Source organism: Phoxinus phoxinus, assembly GCF_949152265.1.
Source record: "Phoxinus phoxinus genome assembly, chromosome: 2".
In the NCBI taxonomy this organism is placed as follows: domain Eukaryota; kingdom Metazoa; phylum Chordata; class Actinopteri; order Cypriniformes; family Leuciscidae; genus Phoxinus; species Phoxinus phoxinus.
The window spans coordinates 13,722,704-13,747,777 of record NC_136877.1 but is presented as its reverse complement, the minus strand read 5'-3'; the positions used below and the strand labels follow the sequence as shown (position 1 = coordinate 13,747,777).

The 25,074-nt window shown below is 38.5% G+C and overlaps 1 protein-coding gene and 1 long non-coding RNA gene across 11 annotated transcripts in view; one reads left to right on the top strand and one right to left on the bottom strand.

The window, feature by feature from the left end:
* LOC306991567 (receptor-type tyrosine-protein phosphatase delta) overlaps positions 1 to 25,074 on the top strand; it is a 158,912-nt gene that overhangs the window by 82,549 nt on the left and 51,289 nt on the right. For 7 of the 9 annotated variants that reach the window (XM_079599545.1, XM_079599542.1, XM_079599540.1 and 4 more), the window contains exons 5-13: positions 6,214 to 6,402; positions 10,141 to 10,251; positions 15,586 to 15,855; positions 16,926 to 17,507; positions 18,326 to 18,471; positions 18,596 to 18,740; positions 20,113 to 20,418; positions 21,266 to 21,459; positions 24,688 to 24,714. In XM_079599545.1, coding sequence (XP_079455671.1) covers positions 6,214 to 6,402; positions 10,141 to 10,251; positions 15,586 to 15,855; positions 16,926 to 17,507; positions 18,326 to 18,471; positions 18,596 to 18,740; positions 20,113 to 20,418; positions 21,266 to 21,459; positions 24,688 to 24,714 — 1,970 coding nt within the window. The remainder of the gene's footprint in view (positions 1 to 6,213; positions 6,403 to 10,140; positions 10,252 to 15,585; positions 15,856 to 16,925; positions 17,508 to 18,325; positions 18,472 to 18,595; positions 18,741 to 20,112; positions 20,419 to 21,265; positions 21,460 to 24,687; positions 24,715 to 25,074) is intronic. The other 2 variants (XM_079599547.1, XM_079599546.1) reach the window with 1 other exon arrangement.
* On the bottom strand, positions 2,351 to 16,280 carry LOC306991600. 2 transcript variants are annotated; one of them, XR_013796128.1, is made up of 4 exons: positions 16,211 to 16,280; positions 9,885 to 10,009; positions 9,684 to 9,784; positions 2,351 to 3,774 (listed from the first exon to the last, which is right to left on the bottom strand). It is a non-coding gene; the product is annotated as an uncharacterized lncRNA (long non-coding RNA). The 2 variants fall into 2 exon arrangements; XR_013796129.1 differs by lacking the exon at positions 16,211 to 16,280 and having other exon boundaries at positions 9,885 to 10,129.

The following is a 25,074-nucleotide window of genomic DNA, read 5'->3' as shown; positions in this document are numbered from 1 at the left end:
ATTATTTTAACATATATAACATTAATTTGTTTATACGAGCTTAAGAAGCATTTTTCATTGTCACTTCATGATAACTAATGCAGTTAAATAATGTTAACAAATGTAGCCTTAATGTAAAGTGAAAGCTAAAAATATTAAAACCAATTCAAAATATTAATAAATATTGTAGCAGTATATAAATAATTATTAAATAACATTGATTTAGACTCAATTAAAAATGCATTACCACAATGTCCCACCAGAGGCTTTTATTTTAAAGAGTTAAATGCGTAAAAATGCTTCCAATGAAGTCTTATTTAACAGCTTCTAAAAGCTCCTGCTAGTCATAGCTGCTTTCCCACCACCCCCTCCCCCCGGTCACCAGCGTATTAGGCAGGACATCCATCGGTTGCTCGATGACCTGAGCATCATTAATGTGTGTAAATGATCACCAGGGGGTTTTCGTTCGGCCTGCAGCTGCTAGCGACTCTCTTCACAGGGCGACCGCGCTATTATACTGCATCAAGTGACGTGAGGAAGGGAGATATACTGTACTCTAGTGTATAATGAGAGTTAAGATGAGAGCTTGGGATCCTTATGCCCTTGATGCTAAAGACGATAAATGCATGTGACTGGGCATAATGATCCCATGAGCTTCTCACTTTTAATTTAATGTTTCAAATTTTGCTCTTGTATTATGGCTTTTTGACTTCAGAACCCCGGATTTCTTTTTCTCTCACCTTCTCGATTGACCTACAGAGGTGTTTTTCCTCTTGCTGGCGTGATTTATTCGTCCTCCAGCTGAAAATCATCATCGTGGCCGCGAGCAGAAGTGCTAACATAGCATATGGCGAACGCAGCTCAATTAATTTATGCGTTGAAATGTTTTCGTCAATAACCTTTCTCCTCGAAAAACTTACAATCATGTGGAGAGCACAAATTAAATAACAATTAACAGCGGTTATTTGCTCGCCGTTAGCTTGAGGACGCATCTCTGCCACTGCTGCGGTGTTTTTTCAGCAGTTAATCAGAGAACTGGCAGAGTGAAGTACCGTTTAATTTGTGTGGTGATTTAAAAATGTAATGCTGATTAATTGTGTGTGTGCGCGTGTAGTTATTTTTTATTTTTTGTGTGGAAACCAAACAATCACTACTGGACTGTGTTAAAAATATACCACTGATCTTTGTGAAATGATTTTGATTCTATCTATCTATCTATCTATCTATCTATCTATCTATCTATCTATCTATCTATCTATCTATCTATCTATCTATCTATCTATCTATCTATCTATCTATCTATCTATCTATCTATCTATCTATCTATCCATCTATCTATCTATATCTATCTGGTCTTTGCAATGAGGGGAAACTCTTATAGTAAAACGGTTGAGATTTATTTGGGAAAGTTTCTGTTGTATAAAACGTTCCAAACCGAATCCCTGTCATGTTACTGAAGGAGTTAACACAAAAGCTACTGTGAATGGAAAATCAGTCCCATATATTATCTGAAAAGGATGAGAGTATTCATGATTTTAATTGTTAGATACAGGCGATCAAAATCAGCATTTGATAGCTATTTTTCATGCTACATTAATTTTATTTTAGATCATAGTTGATCTAATTAATCTAATTTGTCACACATCAGAACACAATGTGCCTCTGCTTTAAAAGAAAGGGACACCAAAGTGTACTGTATTCATAGAAAATGCTTCTAAAATAATGTCAGACTCCAGAAATCCATATTTAATTATGCAGCAGGGCTACAAAAAGTATTTTGCTGTTAGCTTGAGAAATATGAATAGAAAATGTCCCAGGGAAAAACCTCCCTCATGCCTGTAGTGGATCAAGGACAAATGTATTTGGCTGAACTTGGAGAGTTCTTGCTGTTTTGGTTGAAGGGGAATTTGAGGTTCTTTATTGTACAGTGGATACCCAAGATCGATTCCTCTCAGGAGAAAAAAAACGTATAGTCTCAGAGGCATATTTTGATTTCCAACAATACATATAGCCTGAAAGCCATTGATTTTCAAGCAGCATGAATTGTCATGTTCAATAATTATTAGCAGCATTGCCTCTGTTCCTCTAAGGTTGACTGCAGGCACTTGGCTTTATGGCAGGTGAAATTTGGCTCGTTTTAAAGAGCTTGATTCACACATCGACCTTGGCATTGCTTTAAAGACTTACACACATCCAGAGCCAGTACACAATTAACGTTGAGCTGAGGTTTGGATAGTGTCTTGTACTTTATTTGTTGGCATTTCCATAAACCTTGTGAATAAATTAGCAGAGTTTATTGTGAGTGAGCATGAAACTGGTAATTTCTTGAATGACACAATCTGCATTAACACAGAGGACAGATGAATCAGAATATAATAATATGTCATTTACATTCATTCATTTAGCAGATTCATTCATTTCACAAATGAGGAAAAGCATAAGCAGTTTATCATAAACGAGCCAACACTATTAGCAGTTCTGAAAGGTCAAAATTCAAATGTGTAAGCTAAAAATAAAAACGTCTGATAGGTAGATACAAGCTGAGATTAGACAATCCATGTGCCTTTATTAGTGGCTCTGTTGTGATTATTGAGAAGAGAAATTGGCCTAGCCCTGAACCCTGAGGTATTCCAGTTAGGATAATAATAAATGGACAGTAACAAAGTGACTGTACTTGAAATACTATTTTTATCACTACATCCCAAAGTATAATATTTTGCTTTCAAATTACTACATTTCATAAAAAACATATTTGTATTGGTTATTTCAAATTGAATAAATCACCAGCCCCTCTGAGAAGCAAGAGCGTGGTCCGATTAATGAACGAGCAGATTCTTTCCAGTTATCCTGTATAATTTTCACAGATCACACTGAATGATTCAGTTGTGAATCAGACTGATTCGATTGCTGACGTTTTTGAGTCAAGAACTAAAGTATTTTTGGTAAAATAACACAAAAGAATACCCATGCATCTTAAATTATATTGCATGTTTGCATAGTGTTCCTCCCCACATTTTCCCCCATATCCTATTTTTGCCACATATTTTTTGGTATATGATTTCACTTGTTTTCGGTAACTCGCTTGTCATTCACTTAAATTTTTATTTTAGTACATTTTTGTAATTGTATAATACATTTTAATAAAATAAATAATATTAATAATATCATACTTTTTATAATAAAAAAGTTTGCAGATAATACATTAAAAGTGCACTAATATTTATTTTTAATTAACTAATGACTAGTCTGACTAATGCTAGCTAGAATAAATAATAAACATGACTTATTAATCAGTACTTTTATTATATTTAAAAAGTCAATTTATTTTGTACTTTTACTCAATGCTTTTACTCATCTGCTTGACTTGTGTACTTCATCCACCACTGATAATAGGTAGGTATTGCACATGGGGTTTAGTGTGTGTCAGAAATATTGTACAGAAGTACAGAGGAGAGGCAAATTGCTAAACTTATCTAAGAACCAAATATATGCTTATGTTAAGAAGAATCTAGTTTAGCGTAATTGTGAAAGCAGCTAAACTCACCAACAACAGATTAAACCTGCTATAAGCTAGTATTACACCATGTTGGGGACAGATGCAAGTATAGGTTGGCAGACTTCAGAATGATCTCTCAGCAGTTTTCTGTAGCTTTTGTAGTAATTGTATATCTGCATGTTTGGGAAAACAGACTGACATGTAACTTTAGCTGCCAAGTAGCTCATTTCAGACGATGCCTACACACCACAGACGAGCTAATATTAGACGCCCATCCACTGCGTTGTGAAGCTCATAGCCTGTGAAGGTCACAAGAGGATTTGGATTAGAATATTTGCAGAAAGATTTGAAAATTTTGTTAATGCACAAAGGACGATTACTGGAAATTTTTCTGGAAACAAGCTGTTTTGCATTTGTGTTTCATTTCATATGGACGAATCATGAAACCTCCCAAGAACATGTCAAAGTTATACTCCCCCCTAAAATCAAAAGAAAGAAATAACAAATTGTATTTTGCATAATGAAAATGAATACAAAAAATGTTCTTGCATCATGACATTATTTTCATGACAAATAAGCACACTCTTGAAGCGAGATGATTTCCATTCACTGAGATGTTAAATTATGAATTAAACCTTGAGATGTAAGAATTTCGACATCTCAACCCAGACCTTGGCACTCGGTTGGCGTAAATTAAGGACATCTTCAAATCTTCACTGAATCACAGCACTCTGAAAGAGCGTTGTAATGATTTCAGAGACAATGAGGAGCATTTCAAGCTCTTTATGAGCTGCAGGAAATCCTCCATTACAGCAGATGCCTCCCTCTGAGGCGCTGAAATGTCATAATCAGTCTTTAGTCACTATTTAGACAGGGATATTATTCCGTTGTCTATCACACATTCATTCAAATCCTTCACTGTTTTCTGGAAACAAGAGAACATGTCCCAGGATCTGTCAACATACAAGCTGGAACTAAACGGTGATATAGCAGCTACATCACAGTGGCTCATTTGCTCTATTCTAATGTAAATCTACAGTAAATAATTGCATTTTCAATCACATTTTACACAAATTATCCAAAAGTATGGTCAAATGTTGCAGTGGAGTCAGTTGCAATAGTGAAACAATATATGCGGTTTTGTATACCTGAGCTGAGGTGTTTTCGGTTCATGGAAAGCAAATCCCAGGAGATATTTAGCTATTTCAGTGGTAATCACAGTGTGTTTGTGTACGTGTGTGTTGGTAATGTCCCCTGGAGGCTTGTTGAGTTCTTGTTTGTTTGAGATTGCTTGTGTTTGCTGTAGGTTGATACACACTCGCACCCCCACTCCCCCTCCCCTTTGTGTGGACTTGCCATATACTTCTATTGTTTTAATACTGACCTGACCATATTCTATCCCCTATACCTAGCCCTTAAACACAACAGACCGTTACAGAAAACTTTATGCATTTTAACATTTTCAAATAAGCATAATTTACTGTTTATTAATCCATTTTTTTCCCCTTGTGGGGACCGCTGACTGTTCCCCACAATGTAGGTGATCTCAGGTTTTACTATCACTGTGGGGACATTTGGCTCCCATCCAAAAAGACCGCAAACTGCAAGGGCTTTTTTAATGAATTAATTTATTTATTAGTATTTTTTTTTAAAGCAGCCGTTACCCTCTGCGTATTCACCGTGGTAAAAAAGTTAACAAAGATTGTATGAATATATCCACAGAATACAAATGACGACAATATGATCAAAATGAAAACATTGCAGGTTATCTCGGGCTAATCAATATAAATAATTAAGTAATACATTTGGACATAATTATACATAAGCATCCATTTTTTGGAGATATATTGTTTGAAGATTATTGTTTTAGTGCAACATATTGTTAAACCTATATTGATAAACATCAGGCTTATAGTTTTTTATTTGAATACATCACATTCGGGTCGAGTGGTTGCATACATTGATACATCTAGGTGTGAATACGGCTTTATTAATGGTCTGCTGAAAGTATTGTCTCACTTTTACACTGTTAAGTTTACTTTAAATGTTCGAGAGATGAAGAAAATGGCATTGTACCTAGTAAAAAAAACCTAGTTTGATAGACGCCTGAACCCTTTCAAAAAATAATTAATTTCATTATTTTTTCCATAAATTGTTGTTGTAAGGATAATTCAACAATTCTAAGGGAAATGAACTAGTCCTGAACCAGTTAGCTCCTATTGATTGGCAGCTTAATGTGGAACATATTTGCAAACCTGTTACCCATTCTGGCATATTTTACTAACCAAGGGTACTGATATACGGGTTTACATGACAACGCTGTATAAAAAAACGGAAAGTTTTTTCCTTTGCATTTTTTCGTGTTTAATGTTGTCAAAACGATTCCTGTTCACATGGATCTACGAAAACGACTATTATGCATGTCAGGCCAGTAGTTGGTGATTTCACTTTGTAAAGAAACAGTACTCACCTATTTTGTGCTAACGTTTTGAGTACATCATTAAAGAACAGATACATTTCAACACATTATCTATTAATGTTACTTGAAAAACATTTGTTCATCATTTTGAGAGAACCATGCCAAAATATGAAGTTCTGAGAACTTTCCCTGTTAGCTTTGACCAAACTCCTACTTTCTCCAGGTTTCCGCAGCTTCCTAAATGTGATAAAGGCTTGAAGAGCAATGAAAGTGCATGTGCGTGTTTGTGTGTGACCGTGCTGGTGTTGCTGTGTTTCAGAGGATCAGCTGCCCGCAGGTTTCCCCACCATAGACATGGGCCCTCAGCTCAAGGTGGTCGAGCGCACCCGTACCGCCACCATGCTCTGTGCTGCTAGCGGGAACCCCGACCCAGACATTTCTTGGTTCAAAGACTTCCTCCCGGTCAACACGAGTAACAACAACGGACGCATCAAACAGCTTCGATCAGGTAATTTTCCCCTGAACGCTTGGCTCCATAACGGCAGAAGAAAAGCAGCGACAAGAGCCGCTGTTGTCCTTCTTTACATTTGACATTCTGTTCTTTCTCATGGAAAATTTTTTGGTTTTCTGTAGGAAACGGCATCGTCGTCTACGTCCCCTCTGTGTGTGATGTGTCTTGTTTTCTTGTCTGTTTAATTTATTACCCATGATTCACTGCTATGACTGCATTTTTGGCCAGCTTAAATTGGGCTTTGTTTTGTTTCCATTTTAACACTTAGTCGCAAAAAGCAGCCGAACCATGCATAATAAATAACTGTCGTTCTCCATGTCCTTATTTCTCTTCCTTAAATGCGGAAATAGTACAATCTGGCTTCATTCACTGCTCTCAAAAGAATCATCAAGGTTGTTTTGTTTGTTGCTTTCATGTCATGATGCACATGTACCAACAGCCTAAAAAACCTCTTTTACATCCAAAAACGGAAAAAAAGAAAAAAAGTGAGAGACGTCCGTCCCTGTGTGTGTGACTTTTGTTGTGTGTTTGCGCATCCAATTGACCAAATTCAGGGCTGAAAATGTTGGTGATTCTTTTCCGTTGAATTGGGAGCCGCAGTAGACGTTCCTTCTCTTCGTCTGCGGTCTCTCTCGTAACGCTCCCCACAACCCTATTTCGTTTTGCAATTGACGCACATTGTGAATATGTAATTGTTGAGTTGAATACGATGTGTTTTCCAGCACTCAATATGGTACAATATGTCTTCCCAGAGTTCTCCGCTTTGCCCTTGTCCTGTTTTCTTTCGTTGTCTGATTTCTCTCTTGATTTTCCTAGCCGTTTATAACTCTGTGCAATAGAGTGTCAGATTTAAGTGTGTCAACAAGAGCAAACGTAAGGAATATAATCATATTTTCTATGCTGTCTTTCTTCTCTCTGTTTTGTAAATCTCCAGAGTCATTTGGTAAGTTTGTAGATCTGAGCACACATGCCTCCCACTAATGTTCCATGTTTCTCAAACTACTGTTAAAATGCATGGCATGCATTTTACTAACGGTGTCGATAAACTAGCAGAACACACACTAGTTGACTAGCAGTAAAGCACACACCAACACGAGCAGCTGGTCAGGGCCACGCACCGACACTGTCACTCCATCTTTGTCTCAAATCACAGCTCAAAGACTCTCCACTGTTCCCAATCAATCCTTAGTTCCCCTCCCGCTAGATCACGGCCACAGCAGGTCTCAAAATGGCCCCTTGTGCTTCATCCACTCTACCAGTTGCTCTTTGACCTCCTAAAGTGACCAATGCTCAATCCTGTGCTTTTCTCCACTAGAGCCAATGGCTGTCTTTTCTGAGTCTCTCTTTCCTGTTGTAGCCTAATAAAGTCTGTAAGAAAGCAAAGCAAAGCTAATTTGATTCTTCTTCCAAAGCGGCCAGACTCTCTTCTCGTACTAACGACTCTTCTTTCTTAATCTTATTTGCATTCATATAATCCACCCAGGTGGTACGCCAATAAGAGGTAAGAGTGCTCAACTCAAGTTCACAGAATGAACAACTGACTTCATTCTTCCTGTCCCACATGTGTCTGCATCCATGAAACGCCCCGGCATCTTCCCCATTGTCCCACTCCCCCACCATCCCGTTCTGTTCACGCCACCCATCTATCACCATTTTTGCGTAAGCGTTCTTTCTTTCTTTCGTTTGGTTTTCTTTCAGTTTAAGAAAGCCTCTTGTGTTTTTTTTTCTCTCTTCCGAGTCGATATGCTTACTGCAGCCCAAAGAAGCATATCCTGTATGTGTTCTATTTCATTATTTTATTATTATTATTCTTTTTTTTTTTTTTTTCTTTTGGCCATAGCAGATCATGTGTCCCTTTTTTTCGTCCAACTAAAACAGCCAAACATTTTTCCCCCCTTAGCTGTTCTTGTTCAGCCGCACATGAGCCCAGATGTCGGAGACACACCGGAGACCTCTCTGCCACGATTTTTCTCCCAAAAAAGCATCTTTCTGTCTTTACAAACTTCTTTTTTTTTTTTTTGCTCTTCGTCCTCCATTTGCTTTCCTCTACCTATACCCTTCTCAAAACAAGCTAAAAAAGCCCAAACAACTACTTTTTTGATAAAGTTTCTGCGGTGCTTTTTTTCTTCTTCCACCTATTTTTCCTTCTTGCATTTCTTGGGTTGAAGGCTGTTTTCCTTTTTGACGTTTTTATTTTTTCCATTCTTCAGGGTTGGGGAAAAGCTAACAGTGGGTCTGGCAGACGATACCGAGGTGGCCATTTTGTGTCATCTTTTTTTTTTTTTTTTTTGTCAAGCTACTCAGGAGGCGGTGTCCGCTGCGGTTCAGTGCACTTTAAAAAATGTTTTTCCCTGGGTCATGTGACACCACACTGCTGATCCCATTGGTGGATTTTTATGGGTGTCATTTGTAGCTTTGCGTAAGCTATGGCAGTGATTGGTTGCTTTCTTGTCGGCGGACGCCGTTTTGAATTTTCTAATACAATTGCATTTTATTTTTCAGCTAAGGGTTGTCACAAGGTTGTAAGTTGTGCCGACACACATTTCTTGTTCTTTGGAAAGATTTGCATGTGCTAGAGGTTTATGTACTGGTAACGATAATTCTCCCAACAGATTTTTTTTCTTCTTCTATTTTTTACGATTCAAGCAGCGTATTTTTTTTCCTGAGAATGCTGCAGTTTTTTGCTGACTTCCAGCCCCTGAAGTCTTTGGCCATTTTATTGATGGATCAATTCGAATTGAATTTAACCAAATTTTATTAGTCAAATTTCTTTTTTTAACCCCCTTTTATGCTGCTTTTGTATACTGTAAACCTTTTTTATTTGAGTCATATGCTGCTGTATTGCAGTTTTCACTCATTCCCATAATGAACAGTCCTGTGAGATGTGTAATAATATTGCAGGGCTACCCTCTCCCCCCCTCACCTTTTGTAGATCTTTCAATTAATAATCGATCAGTATTATTATTGATTATTATCACAACTGTTTTTTTCTAAAAAGTAATGCTCAAACTATTTTGAAACACCCTATCAATTAAGTGCCTTTAGAAACCCTGCAACATGTATCTTGTACTGTATGTTTTCCTCTCCATTGATGTGATTGTAAAATGTCCAAGATAATTAATGCTGCAAAGTCTCTTTTTGCTTTCTTTCTGTGTACCCTCTCAAATGTCTACGGCAGTGTTTGCCATGCTATTCTCTAGACCCGTTTCCTAGTGCAACTGCTGAAAGTTAGTTTGTAGGGTGAGATACTAGCTCACAACACACTTTGATTTAAGCACCTCAAAATTACTCCGTTCCTGACAAAATCATAATATGCATCGCGAATCCAGCGTGAAATCCATCTTTAGTGCTGAAATTGCTTTCCCATGATGCATCAGGCCTAGAGAATGAAATACTGCATTAGACATTTTAAGTGGAAACATTTCTACCCCCAGCTTCCAGGAGCTTAGCTTGCATAAACTGGTTAAGTCTATACGAACCTCTCCAATGCGAGGCATGCCTGCAGATGTCGCCTCTCAGGGTTAAACATCAGTATAGCAGCAGTCAGATGGCAGTGAACTGCCTTTAGCTGAAGTAATTCTGTTGCGTCCACCCTTATGGAGACCTAAACAGAACAAATTCCAATTCATAGTGAGAGAAATAGGCCTAGCATGTGATCCAGTGTAAGCTGTTTAATGGCTTGTATTATTATTGTAATTATCTGTTTTCTGCTTCGTGTTCTCTCCCACTGTGTAGGAGCGCTGCAAATTGAACAAAGTGAGGAATCGGACCAAGGGAAGTACGAATGTGTCGCAACCAACAACGACGGCACACGCTATTCTGCACCTGCTAACCTGTATGTCAGAGGTAGGAACAGCTCATGGTGGTAAAGAAAACCAACAAAAGAGCATATAATAACTCTAGACGCACACACATTTGAATCAAATAGACCCAGTTAGCTGGTCAGTTTTGTTGTTTGGATCCCTCTGGTTTCCTGAGAATTTTTGCAAGTATGACATTTGCTGCCGCCTTGATTTTCTGCCTGTCTGGTGTTTAATTTCGATTTAACCTTTATTGACTCGACTGCTTGTTGTGTATGTTATATGACTGACTCTTAAGATAACAGGAATGATTGATTGAGTCTAACCTCTTTCCTCTCTACAGCAAATGTCTGACAGCTCTGTTTTTCATCCCTCTTTATACTGGCAAACGGAATAAAACTATTTTCATTTATTTTGAAACAAAAGAAGAGTTTTATGTTATTATTTTATCAGTTTATTTGTGTAAACGTAACAAATGTCAGTGCGATCTTTAATCTGTAATGTAGTCTAAAATACTTAAATTTAATGTGTATGGGTGATTCTTCAATTAAGTGAACCCTTCTGTGCCCTAGGATGATTAAATAAATAAATTAAATGTTCAGTAAAAACAAACATACAAACAAAAAATTGTGTTTTAATGTACAGACTATCAGCCTTAAATGTTGTAATTAAGTTACAATATAATTACCTAATAGCCTTGTACATTTGGGTATATATGTGGGTATCCAAGAAATGATACCTAATTTGTCAGTATTTGAGAGCTGACAATCCTTTTTTTTTTACTTATATACATATATAATATATTATAACTTCCAATTTAATTTAAGGATTTTTTTTTCTTTCTTTTTTTTTCAAGCAGTGAGAAGGTCCACTAACTGAAGATTCACTCCAATGTATAAATATAAAATGTTTATTGATATTGACTTATGATGGAGCATGTGCCTTTATGTGCATTATTTAGTTCAAAGTTTACATCTATATAATCTGGCACCGTAAAGTCAACATGAAACTGCTTTCCCAACCCATTTTACTTTATTTACTTTATTCATAATGAAACCTAGGGCTTTATTCAAAATGTCTTGATCTTATCCAGAAGAAATTGATTTAAGATAACAAATTAAAATAAGAGTGACTGGTCACTGTAGGTCAACAGCCACCCTGTACACCACTAAATATCTCATATTGGTCAGCAAACAGAGTGCTTTTGATTTCATGTTGACTTTAACCGCAAATGTATCATAATCAGCTGCCAAAATATGTTCCATCTTATAAATCTTAGAGGCCAGATGTCAACTACTGCTTTAAGGAGTGTGGCTAAATTCATGCACAGGTCTCAGTCATGTGGTTTACATGAGGAACCAAAAAATATATATGTAAATTATGAACAAAACTCCAGAGGAAAGTCAGTCCAAACCACAGTAACTGCTGATGGCATGTAAAGCTCATAACTGGACCTGTGTCATATTGTTTAATGGGCAGCGCATTAAAAGGCCTGTAAAATACAGCACACTTTTCTTTTCCTAGACATTCTGTCTCTAGCAGCAATTCTCTGGGTTGAATGTGGCCTGTTTTACTCTCTCTGTATTTTCCCTTGTTTTTCTCCTCATTTTATTTTGTTTCCGCATCAATTCCCTACATCCCTCAGAGCTGCGAGAAGGTTGGTGTGTTTTTTCTTTCTAACCATCTTCAAACTTCAAAAAAAAAAAAAAAACACGATACAAACGCTAGTTATAACTCCCAACAGAACGATTTTTCTTTTTATTATTGTAGCTGCATTTGCGTGTCTATGATCAAATTCTGCTTTTGGTTCCTTATGTTTTTAGTTTTGGACAGTTTCTTCTTCATTTCTTTTTGTTATGGTCTGAATGAATTCCCTGTTCTCCGCTGTACTGCTTGACCAAAAAGTGGTGCATGTTGGTCAGAATGTGCACAGTTTGTTGGGGGGTTTGCATGGTGGATTGGTCATGCTAAAGTTGTCTGTCCTCACCCACATGTCAGTGGTCCTGCTTCATTACTTTGACCGACTTGTGCCTTCCTAACACCTAGAAAAAACTCCATGCTCTGACCTTGCACGGTACAAACTGCAATGAGACATGCTCCGTAGGTCTGTGAGATCAGATATTTTCTTTCCTTTCCACCTAATGAGCTGCTAATAAAGGACAATTGATGCATGTAGAGCGTTGTTCTCAAGACTCGACAAATGGAACGGTATTCAGATGAAAGGAAAAACATCATGTCTCCTGGAACAGCGTTTCAATTGGAAATTAATTGCGATAGGATTGAAAATCTGTTCGCAATAATTAGAGATTTCATCTCCAGAGAAGCGCGACATCTCCGGTCGAATGCATACAACCAGTCGCTGAAATTCGTGTCTTTCCTTCTTTTTCTTCCATTTCTGGTGGTTTATCGCAGAGACTTAAATAGATGCCAAGTCCTCAAGGAACGTTTGTTTTGGTTAATCCTTTTGTCATTTTAATTGTAAGTGGTACAATAAAAATCCTAGCCAAGGAACACCTATGGTCTTAAACAGGAGGACATGGTTGGACTAGCTCGAATAGGAGCAGGTAAATGGGATTAATGGATAATGACCATAGTGCAGGGTTCCTCAAATCGGCCTTACATGGTTTAGCCCAAACCCTGATCAACTCACCTCCCTGTAATTTTGAAGACATTGATTAGCTTGCTCAAATGTCTTTGATTAGGGTTTGAACTAAACTATGCAAATCAGTGAGGGATTTGAGGATCCTTGCTATAGTGGAATGTAACATTCTACTAAGATGTCTATTTAATAGGGGTGTGACGAGACCCTTATCTCACGAGACAAGACGAGACACGAGATTGGGTTCACAAGAAAGAGACGAGACGAGATTTTTACACAATATTTGATAGAAATCCTCAATGACAAAATTCATGACTGGAAAAATAGTCTGCAGGTGGATTTTGAAATGTTTTAACTAAATCATCTTGTAATGAATGTCATTTCAGTTCTACTTTATGAGTATGAATTATCAAATACATTGAAATACAACAATATAGAAGCACTGTAAAGGTTTTACCACAAACTCAACTGACTGGCTTCTCTCAAGTATGATTTCACACGAGTCTCTTCAGACCTTACTGTACATTATGAGCTTCCAGAACTTCTGATTGAGGCTGTGTGTGACCTCCAAATGAAACTACTTTCCACAAATTGAAAATAGAAATAAAAACAGTATAAAACAACAGTTTTTCTTAGTCTTATTAGTGCAAACGATAATTAAGTGCAAGTGCAACCATAATCAAAGTAGGCCAACTCTCTCTGTATTCAAAGAGCAAACAGAGACCAAAACAGAGACCAGAGCCACAACTACAATGTCCAGAGATAGGTTTGATATTGGGAGACGGGCTATTGTATGCAGTCTATTGGGAGACGGGTTATTATTGTATGCAGTCTAATTTGCGCGCATCGTGTTTACTTTCACTTTCACTCGATAGTGACGGTGCTGAACGCGCGTTCTACAAGATAAGGGGCCATTCACACAGAGTGCGTTTTTGCTTTGTAAAATGCGATACTACGTAGAATGGGGGAACTGATTTTAACTTGAGCGCCGCGTTTTTAGAACGCTGTGTCATGCGCGAGACGCTGCAAAAGATGCAAGACGCGAGCGCAAGGTTACACATCCGTCTAGCGCGTTTACATAGAAAAACAATGGAAAAGTACCGCACTGGAATGGAAAAAAAGGTTCTGTGTGAACCGCCCTAAGACATCTCAGATCGACTCTCTGTTGCGCAACAAATCCTCCGCCATCGTAACGCGATCAGTGAACTGCGACTGCAACTCGTGCTGGATGAGCAGAGTAGACGTTTACAATCGCAAAACGACAGTGGAGGCGGCCGGTGTACACCGTAATGTGAATGTTGCGGTGGCATATTCTATTCTAATTATGGCGATATCGCGAGACAGCTTTTCAGTCGACGAGACATCTCGTCACATTTTAGTCTCGCGAGATCTCGTGGCACGAGATCTCGTCACACCCCTACTATTTAATATTTTTCCCAATCCTGTTCATGTTTACACACCAACAATACACCTTTTAGACATCTCCCTTATCTGACCCATCCGTTTTAGGTCTTAGAGTCTTAAAAGAGAATGCAATCTCTTTAAGAAAAGTTTGAATATGTATGCCTCGCAAACACTGCTCTAGTTTACGGTTTCAATCAAAACTCTACGAAAACCTTGAAAGATTTGTTGTGATGAACCCTTTCTCAAATCCAGTGATTCATTGTCTTTAGACGCACGCTTTGTAGCAGGACTGATATAAACCGCTGCACACTGACTCCCAGAAGCTGCTTAAAGCAGACGGAGCCTGTCGCTTCGAGAAAGCCCCTGCCACTGTTGTGTGCATTATACATCAGCCAATGCCATCTGAGACTGACAGTATGTAAGCAGTAACACTGACATCGGTTCAGTTATTTTGGACTCTTGAATCTTCTCCCACCCTTCTGCTGTCCCATAAACTCTCTTCTGAGAAGCTGGTGGATAGTATCCTGTCTCTTTCTCTCTCCCTTTCTGTCTTGGAGACTCCTGCTTTTAATAGCCCTGTTGATTTACTGTTATCTGACTCTACTACTTCTCCCCTCTTATCCTCGTCTCCTTTCCTCTTCTCTCCTGTTCTTTTCTCTGTAATTCACAATTGTTTTCCTGTGTAATGAGCAATGTGCTTGTTTGCATGACAGATTCAGGAATGCCCCCCCCCCCATGCCCCATTTGGGTATATATTTTGGTCGTATATGAATTTGTTTACTGCATCTGTTCATATTTCAATTTTAAATCATTTTCAAATTCACCCTTTCATTGTTATTGCATTGTTTACCAATGGTTTCACAACCATTGCCATTGACACGTGCGTCCACTTTTTGAATGGCAGCCAGTCACAGACGGACAGTCACAGCTGGTCTCTACCTGTTGTTAGTTTAGCAGGGTCCCTCTCGTGGGGCTTGTCGCTGTGTGTGTGAGATGTGGCAATGTGATTCGGCACATTCCTTCACATCAACTGGAAGAGAACGCAGCATCGAAGTTGTACAATCACACACAACTCCTGCATGCTGTGGCCCTCCAGTTCCCCCTTGTGCTGCCGTCCGTCTGTCACGCGTGGGTCACCTGTGCATGGTGTCTGTTTCAATGTCCCAATCCAAAGGGAGTGAGGCGGAATGTTTGTGTCTTCTACATGTGCATTAGTTTCCTGTTGGATCCTGCCATATATCAGCCAGTTGAAACAGTGTATCGGTGAAATCCACCTGATGATAATTCTTTGTCAGTTCTTCATCTGTTAAATGTTCCCGAATGTTCCGTCTTCCTATGCTTGTGCGGTAAGTTACCAGTACTTGTGTTCTCTTGCAGTGAGACGGGTTCCACCCCGGTTCTCCATTCCCCCAACGGACAATGAAATCATGCCCGGGGGCAGCGTTAACATCACCTGCGTGGCCGTGGGGTCACCAATGCCCTATGTCAAATGGATGCTGGGGTCGGAGGATTTGACCCCTGAAGATGACATGCCCATTGGGCGAAACGTGCTGGAACTTACTGACGTCCGACAGTCGGCCAACTATACGTGCGTCGCTATGTCAACGCTGGGCGTTATAGAGGCAGTCGCACAGATTACGGTCAAAGGTGAGAATTCAAGAGACGATTCGAAATGTAACATTCCAATCGGCACCAAGCTGCTGTTATTTGATCTGTATTATCACATTCTGCAGATGAATACATGAGCTCCTACTGCTGCCACACTTGTTTGCTCAAACATGCCGACACACTTACAGCTGTTTATATCCACACACACAAAGCCTTTGTCTCTTGCAGACACAACAAAACCACATTAGTCATAATATGCCCCAGGAGATAGCATGCAAAGACTAAACAGTATCTGTCCTATCGCCAACCTCACCTAATGCGCTCTGAATTAAAGCAATAAATTACAGCATTTGAAATATTTAAGACATGTTCTAAACAAACTGCAAAGACTCACTTCCTCTGGGGGAACTTGGTTTCCTCCTTATCGCGGAGGTACTGTCAAGACTGTACTAGGCAGCTCTTTTGCTGTATTACATTAGCAGTTAATGGTGCTATAACACACGCCTACTGTTCGTGTGTTGGCAGAGCAAGCTGACACTTTAACCTTCGGCTAGTATCCCAGGGGAAAAGCACATGGTCCATGAATGCTGATGACAAAGCCGTGATGATACTGCTTAGCTTACCAGTACAAATGCACACACAATTAATGCATTTTCTCTAAACCAAGAGAAGAATCATTTCACATTTGAATGTTAGTTTTCAAATAGTTAGAATTTACTTTATTGACAATACATGTTTATGTCCTAAATTAACGAAGGTGCGGATTTTCAGTGCAACAACTTGCAGTCACAAACCATTTGCAGTCCAGGCACTAAAAGTGCTAAAATACTACCTTTTGTAAGTAAATTAGGCTCATTATAAAATGCACCTCAGGGCTCGACATTAACACTTGTCCGGGACAAGTAGTTTACCTGATTTGCATATTTCCTTCAGTGAATCAGGCACTAAAACATAGTAGACAACATGTGCAAATAAACTATCAGCAGGCACCATTCAATCTTAGGGAATTCCTCCCACAGTCTCCAATAATCATTAACTAATTGCAGTGGATTTTCCATTTTACAAGTAATTGAAATTCACTGATTCAAGTTTCTTTATTGACGCTCCAGCTTTACCGAAGCCGCCAGGTGTTCCCCAGGTAACGGAACGCACGGCAACAAGCATCACGCTCACATGGGATTCTGGAAATCCCGAACCTGTTTCTTATTACATTATCCAGCACAAGCCCAAAAACTCTGAGGACTCTTATAAAGAGATTGATGGAGTCGCCACCACTCGATACAGTGTGGGTGGGCTGAGCCCTTACTCCGACTACCAATTTAGAGTGGTCGCCGTAAACAACATTGGGCGTGGGCCTCCCAGTGAAGCCATTGAGGCCAAAACGGCAGAGCAAGCACCAAGTACCGCCCCGCGCCAAGTCAGAGGGCGCATGCTAAGTGCCACGACCGCTATAATCCACTGGGACGAACCTGAGGAGGCTAACGGGCAGATTACGGGCTACAGGGTTTACTACACCACCGATCCCAGCCAGCAAGTCAACCAATGGGAAAAACAGATTGTAAGGACTGCGAACTTTCTCACCATTCCGGGCCTGACGCCCAATAAGACTTACTACATCAAGGTCCTGGCCTTCACCTCTGTAGGAGATGGACCGCTCTCATCTGATTTGCAGATCATAGCTAAAACTGGAGGTGGGTACTGGGAATTAAATCAATTACAAAGAGGACAATGTCCAGTTTGCTTTTTACCATGTGTTAAAAAAAATAAGTTTAATTTAAACAAAAACTTATGAATAACCATGAAAATGAATAATTTGTTTACATTTTCTTTTATATCACACTTTTTGTATCAACTATTTTTTTTGTTATTTTGCTGGAAATGTAACATAAAGATGTTTTATATTTTAATAATCAGAGGTTAATGTGAATTTTTGTAAATCAAATGCTTTGATTTATTTTATGTTTTTATTTGTAACATTGTAACACTTTTATAGACACAAAGTGAAACCACTTAATGAAAAAATGTGGTTACACTTTATTGTAGTTACATTGTACTTACTCAAATAAGTACTGAGTAATATTAATTAACTACATTTACTTACTATAGAGTTACAGTTTGGGTTTGGTTTAGTTACTAGGGTTGTTATTATAATGCGTACATGTAGTAACGTGTAACTACATCACCTTAAAATAAACTGTTACTAAAACTTAAATTTAAAACTCAAAACAGATCCTGCATTCTGATTGGATGAGCTTCATTCATACATGTAGCCAATGTACATAATTGAGTTGCAATTGAATATGTTATGGGACTGTAGTTACATACTGTGAACTACCACACAACCTCAGATTATTCCAGGAGAACTAAGCCTGTAGTGAGATAAATGTCTGCTTATCCCCTCATATGTATTGTATTCCCACAATACAAACATAAACATTACTGTAATTACACTTTGAAAATGACAGTTTTTTTTTAAATAATTTCTGTTATTTATTCTAACATTTTATAGTGCCCTCTCAACCTACGGACTTCAAAGGTGAAGCCAAATCTGAGACGAGCATCCTGTTGTCATGGAATCCCCCCACTCAGACGGGCCAGGACAATCAAATCATCGGATATGAGCTGCTCTATAAGAAAGGAGATGACAAAGAGGAGGTCTGAATGTCAACAGTCATTGGAAAACGCCTCCCAGAATTTCCATCATTGTCATTGGTCAGGGTGATTGTATGAACTGTATTTTCTAGGATGTTAACCTTCATTTTGTTGTTCCTTTCCTCAGAAACGTGTAAGCTTTGAGCCTACAACCACCTATTTGCTGAAAGAACTGAAGCCATTTACTACATACACATTTCAGCTGGCTGCTCGCAGCAAACACGGCGTTGGCGCATACACCAACGAAATCTCAGCCGAAACACCTCAGACACGTAGGTCCTCTTCTGTCTTTACTGTCTATCCTAAACCCATGCAGTCCAAGAACAGGAGCAGCACTTGCTTGAAGCAGAAATCCTCCATTTCTTAACAGCGTTTGCTAATGTAAATCCTGGATTTGTTTGAACAGTGGTTTACACTGAGAGATTTTTGAGAGATGGAGGCATTTCTGCAAACAACTTGTTAGCGCACATCTTGTTTTAATGAAAGCCGACCTGTGGGAAATGTCAAATGACAAGGTCACTTTGTTAAATTTGGTGTCGTATAAGTAAGCCAAGAAGGAGATGAGAGTGTATTATTCATCTGTTTGGCTGCAGTCGTTCAGCTTCAGGGTGCCTTGTTTTTTGACTTTGGCTATAGTATACCACACTGCATTTGAAAGATTTACCGAATTTGGAAAGGTTCCTTTTCCTGGAGCCTTGTTGTAAGCTCAAATGCAATGATACATAGCTAGAAAAGAGAATTGCATTCCCAGAAGACCTCATATTTATTATCCATTCATTCAAGTTGAACTGTAACCAAACCTTTAGATCAACCCGTTCATTAATCTTGCATAATTTGATGCATAATTGATGTTGACAAGCTTGACTCTGCTTCACTTCATACTCACAATTTGAGGTAATCTGAATAAATATGAGGTCCTCTGAGAACATGCCAGGTAAGTATCTTGGAGGGCTGTTTATCCGGTAGAGTGTTTGCATGTCCAAGTCTAGAAACGTCAGTCATGAACTCTTGGACCATCCAGGCTTTTACCTCAAACCAACAGGCCTCGGAAAGGTTGGTGAGCAATGCATTTACTGTTTGTACAGAGCTGACACATCAACCTTTGAAATTTTGGATTGATGGTAACTGCTTGGAGGAAACAGGGCCCAGTAAATTGCAACTCATTTAGATATTTCACATGTTTGGAAAATGCTTTTGAAGTATGATGAGAGAAAATGAAATTTGTGCCCTGAATTTTAGAATATATTTAGGAAAAAATAACATATGTAGAATTACGAAGGTAGGTTCTTTACTTTGTGTCTGCACCTGTCCCACCCACACTATTTGTGATTTATTTATTGTTTTATACCTCCTTTATGAGAAATCTGTGACATGTCTGCCCGTTTCTGTTCATCTTTTTAAGCTTCATTTAAATTTATTTTCTTGTCATCATTTTTTTTTAAATAAATGTAGTCCTTTTGGTCCATCCTCATTTTATGTTCCTTTTTTTGTTTTTGTTTTGTCCATCAACATCATCTACACATCCACCACAAAAACAAAAAAATCCTCTTACCTCAACCCCGTGAACCTCACCTGGATCCAACCAAACTCCAAAATCACTTTAATAACTATACTCCTCCCACAATCCTCTGATCCTCCAATCAGAGCCCTCAGCTCCGCCCCAGGAAGTCAAGTGTACTAGTCCCAGTTCTACCAGCATTCTGGTAAGTTGGAAACCGCCACCAGTGGAGCTACAAAATGGAATCATGACCAAATTCACCGTCCAGTATGCGGCGATTGAAGGCGACGATACCTCGTTGCAACAAATATCAGACATACCGCCTGAAAAGTACCATTATCTATTGGAAAACTTGGACAAATGGACAGAATACCGTGTGACAGTGAGCGCCCACACAGAAGCGGGGGAAGGCCCTGAGAGTTTACCTCAGCTAATCCGTACAGAGGAAGATGGTATGTCTTACCCACACGCCACTGTGACCCTATTCTAATGTCTTTACCCTTAAAACATGACCCACTTCTGGCAGACTTCTGCCCAAGGCACCCTAAAACCCACTCGCCCCTCTAGTCCCCTGTATTTACACTAACTCTACTAACCAGGATTTTTTGTGACCTTTCACTGAGCCAACATTTATTTTGGGAGAATGTTCGAGATAATTTTTGAGTCTTTTTTCGTGACGAGACTTTCTTGGAAATGTTCTTCTGACAACCTTAAACTTTCAACAATCCCAAATATTTTGCTGTTTTTCCCCCATTTTCTTAAGATCAATGAAATGTTTTTTGTTTTATTTTATGGAGTTAAACTCATTTTCATACATGAGAAAAGACGCCTAAAATCAACTGTGAATCCTCAAAAAATGGGGCTTTTTTCTCAAATGTCCCACGCCAATGACATTTTTCTTAAATTTTTCCCATTTGTTTTTTCTTTTTGTCTTCACTCTATCATAGCCAAACTCCTTTCGAGTGCTTCAAACCTCTGAAACACTCCTCTTGGCTTTTTTGCTTGTTATTTTTATTCCATATTTTGACTCCACTAACCCCATTTTTCAGAAAAAAAAATTTGGTCAGTTGTGTGACCTGTTTTTGGGGATTGTTTTTGTTTTTTTTCCTCTCTTTTTGTTTTTTTGTTTTTGACTTCCCATTGTTGAGATATTAGTGTTATCCAGTACTTGTTAGTGGTATACACCCATTTTGTAGATTTTTGTCTGCTTCACCACTTTCTCTTGAGAGAGGTCCAGTCGGACGGGAAGTGTCCTCTTTAAGCTTGACCTTTTTGTCTTTTATCCCATAATTCTCTCAGTGCCCAGTGGCCCTCCTCGTAAAGTCGAGGTGGAGGCTGTCAACTCCACATCTGTTAAAGTGCTGTGGCGGTCGCCGGTGCCGAGCAGACAGCACGGGCAGATCCGTGGGTACCAGGTGCACTATGTGAGGATGGTTAATGGGGAACCCATTGGGCACCCTGTCATCAAGGACATCTTGATCGATGACGCTCAGGTAGGCACCCACCTGCACAGCTGCACCGTTTCTAAAGTAAATCTTTACAAGCTTTTGGCAACTATTTTGATTTTGGTCTATGTCATGTTTTGGCAATCCCAGAATGCATTTCAATATGTTCACTGGAAGAAGAAAAAAACAGCAAATTAAAAGAGATCCCTGCTGGTTTGGAACATGGAAGGTGGTTTCTAGATGGAAACAGAATTTCAGCTGATAGCTGGTTTGTTTCTAATCTAAGATGGTCTACCATTTTGGACCAGCTCAGAGCAGGTGGAAACCAGCTACCAGCTTTTACTGCAGTGATGCCAAGTGTAAACTAAAGGCTAAAAATTGTGAACAAACTTTGTAAAATTATTTTTAGATTTAGAAGAGTGAAAGTTTGTAAGGACATATGTTATTACTGTGCACAGAAATGGGCTCTGCATGGTCCTATATGGTTTCTAGGTCGATAATGTTTTTTTACAGTATGTTGAGATAAGCACTCATCAGAGTGATACTAGACTGGCTGCATGTCCAAATGTATAATGAAAAATAATTACACAATTCTAGGAGAAAAGTTTATATTGAAACACTAACATTAGCCCAAGTCTACATTACAATTATTGTTTAATTCATTTTTGAACAAAATAATAAATAACTCTGGATAAGGTTAAATTACCAAAAAAAATTATTTACTTTAAAAAAAAGAAACATTTGCTATAACTTTTCAGTTTGTCAACTATTGTATTGATACAGTTGTGGTCAGACTTATTGGCACCCCTGGTAAATATGATAAAAGATGGCTGTAAAAAACTGCATTGTTTATCATTTTGTTCTTTCATTTAAAAAAATAGCAAAAATCTAACCTTTCCTTGAAGTAAAATAATTGAAAGTGTGGGTAAATGTTTTTCTTTTCTCCTAAACATGTTGGCTAGAATGATTGCCAGTCCTAGAACTTAGTAAAATATATCTGAAGTATATTCCCACTAATATATATATATATATATATATATATATATATATAATTTTTTTAAGCACACCAGGGTGACTAGGAACATACAATTGTTCCTAGTTCCTAGCTTCTTGTTTCACAGGAGTATAAATTTGAGGAAACACAAAGGCCAAATTCCCTTAATCATCCATCACAATGAGTAAAACCAAAAAATATAGTTCTGATGTGCAGCAAAAGATTGTTGAGCATCACAAAATAGAATGTGGCTGTAAGAAAATAGCTAAAGCATTTAAAATGTCCCACTTCCACCACCAGAGCAATAATTAAGAAGTTCCAATCAACTTGAGATGCTACAAATCTGCCTGGAAGAGGACGTGTGTCTATATTGTCTTAATGCACAGCGAGGAGGAAAGTTTGAGTGGCCAAAGACTCTCCAAGGATCACATATGGAGAATTGCAGAGATTAGTTGAGTCTCGGGGTCAGAAAGCCTAAAGAAGAAAAAAAAAATCAAACAACCCCTTCTTCAGCACATGTTATTTTGGAAGGTTTCAAGAAAAAAAAAAAAACTCCAGCATATTCAGATGTCAGACATGACTGGACCTTCAAATGGGACTGAATTCTATGGTCAGGTGAAACAAAAGAAAAATAGCTTTTTGGCAAAAACCCCACCAGATGAGTTTGGTGCAAACAGTGATAAAAAGTACGCCATGGTTACATATACCACTAGATCTTTAATGTTGTGGGCCTATTTGTTTTAACTGGAGGTCCTGGACATCTTGTTCAGATGCATGGTATTATGGATTCTAGCAAATACCAACAGATAAAAAAGCTAAACCTGACAGAATCTGCTAGAAATCGTATAATGGGACAATGATACAAAACAAATATAAAAAACAACACAAAAATGTGTCACTGAGCACAAAATGAAGCTTCTGCCACGAAGCTTCCCCTGTCCACAGTCCCCTGACCTCAACCCTATAGAAAATGAGTGGATTACTGAAGAGAAGAAGCACCAACATGAAGCTGGGGATCTGAAGGATCAGGAGAGATTCTGTATGGAGGAATGGTCTCTGACCAATGGTCAGGTGTTCTCCAAACTCATCAGGCATTAAAGAAGAAAACTATTGAGCTGTTGTCTTGGCAAAAGGAGGTTGCAAAATATAATTGTGGCCAAAATGTTTAGTAGAAAAGCATTTATTTTGTGATTTACCCCCCACTTTCAATTATTTTACTTCAAGGAAATGATATATTTTTGCACATTTGTTGAATGAATGATCAAAAGGATAAACAATGCAGATTTATTTTTACAGCCATCTTTGATCATATTTACCAGAGGTGCCAATAATTCTGACCACAACTGTACATCAAAGGACAGTATTGACAGTAAGGTTCTGGGCTCCTGAATGTGTGCACGCGACTTGTGCGAGCTACTGCGTGTGTGTGTGCGTGCGTGCGTTTCTGTCTGTCTGTCTGGCTGGCTGGCTGTCTGTCTGTCTGGCTGTCTGTCTGTCTGTCTGTCTGTCTGGCTGGCTGGCTGGCTGTCTGTCTGTCTGTCCGTGCGTATGCTACAATGTAGCAGCACATCAGTTTAGAATGTAAAATAAACTGTTCAAAAACTGCATCCACCCGATCAATATTGAGTATCCAGATAACAGTGCTGGGGACTAACCGAAGAAACAAAAACATGTCCATGGAGAAAGAAGACAGCTAAAATAAAATTGATGGATATTTGGATAATGTGCTATTCAGCTATTCATTATTAAAGTCATTATTTGCACATACTTTTAGTAGATGAGGGGTATATTTTCACTGAATGACCCTATTAACTGTAAGAACGTAGGCAGTAAATGTATTCTTACGACATGCACAATTTTATATAGCCGCCTTTTCATATCTTCAAGATTGACATGAAGACTTTCCCTAGACATTAATTTCCCCATGTGAGGTGAATGATGATGTGCCATAATCAGCCACGATTTACATACACAGCATATACCTGTTATCTGTTTGATTATATGTGATTTAATGTTAGACAATGAGATGACATTGAGATCTGATTTCACACGACACATACTGTAACACCCTGACCTCAAAGTGCAATGTAGAGACACGGACACTCTGTTTGAATCCTCCAGAATTATGAATCATTCATCATTCCAACATCTGCTCACTCACAGAAACATAAGAGACACTCCTCATGTTCATCAAGACTCTCGTGTCTTCATGTGTAATTGAACATCTTTTCTTGTCTGTCTGTTTGTGTTTTCCTCCTCCTGGTCTCTGGTCTGGGCGTCAGTGGGAATATGATGATTCAGCTGAACATGTGAGTACATTTGAGAAAACAGCTGCATTCAATTCTACACATTCACTGTATTACTGTATTCCATGCATGATTTGCATACATACACCTCATTTGCTAGATGTTTAATGTTATTTAACCATAACCATCTGAAGACAAGATTGGATCTCATTCATTAAAAGTGTGCATTGTGTGAATAATGACACTTGTATACCTGGATTTGTTATTACATAGAAATCATGATTTATCAATTAGTTTGCAGTTAATTAAAAGGACAGAAACTGAAACATGCAGTGTGTTAATTGAAAATGTTTATGCATAATATTATCATAAGAAATGAAATAGTGAATACCCAGAAATACTTTCTTATTTAAACAAAATAAT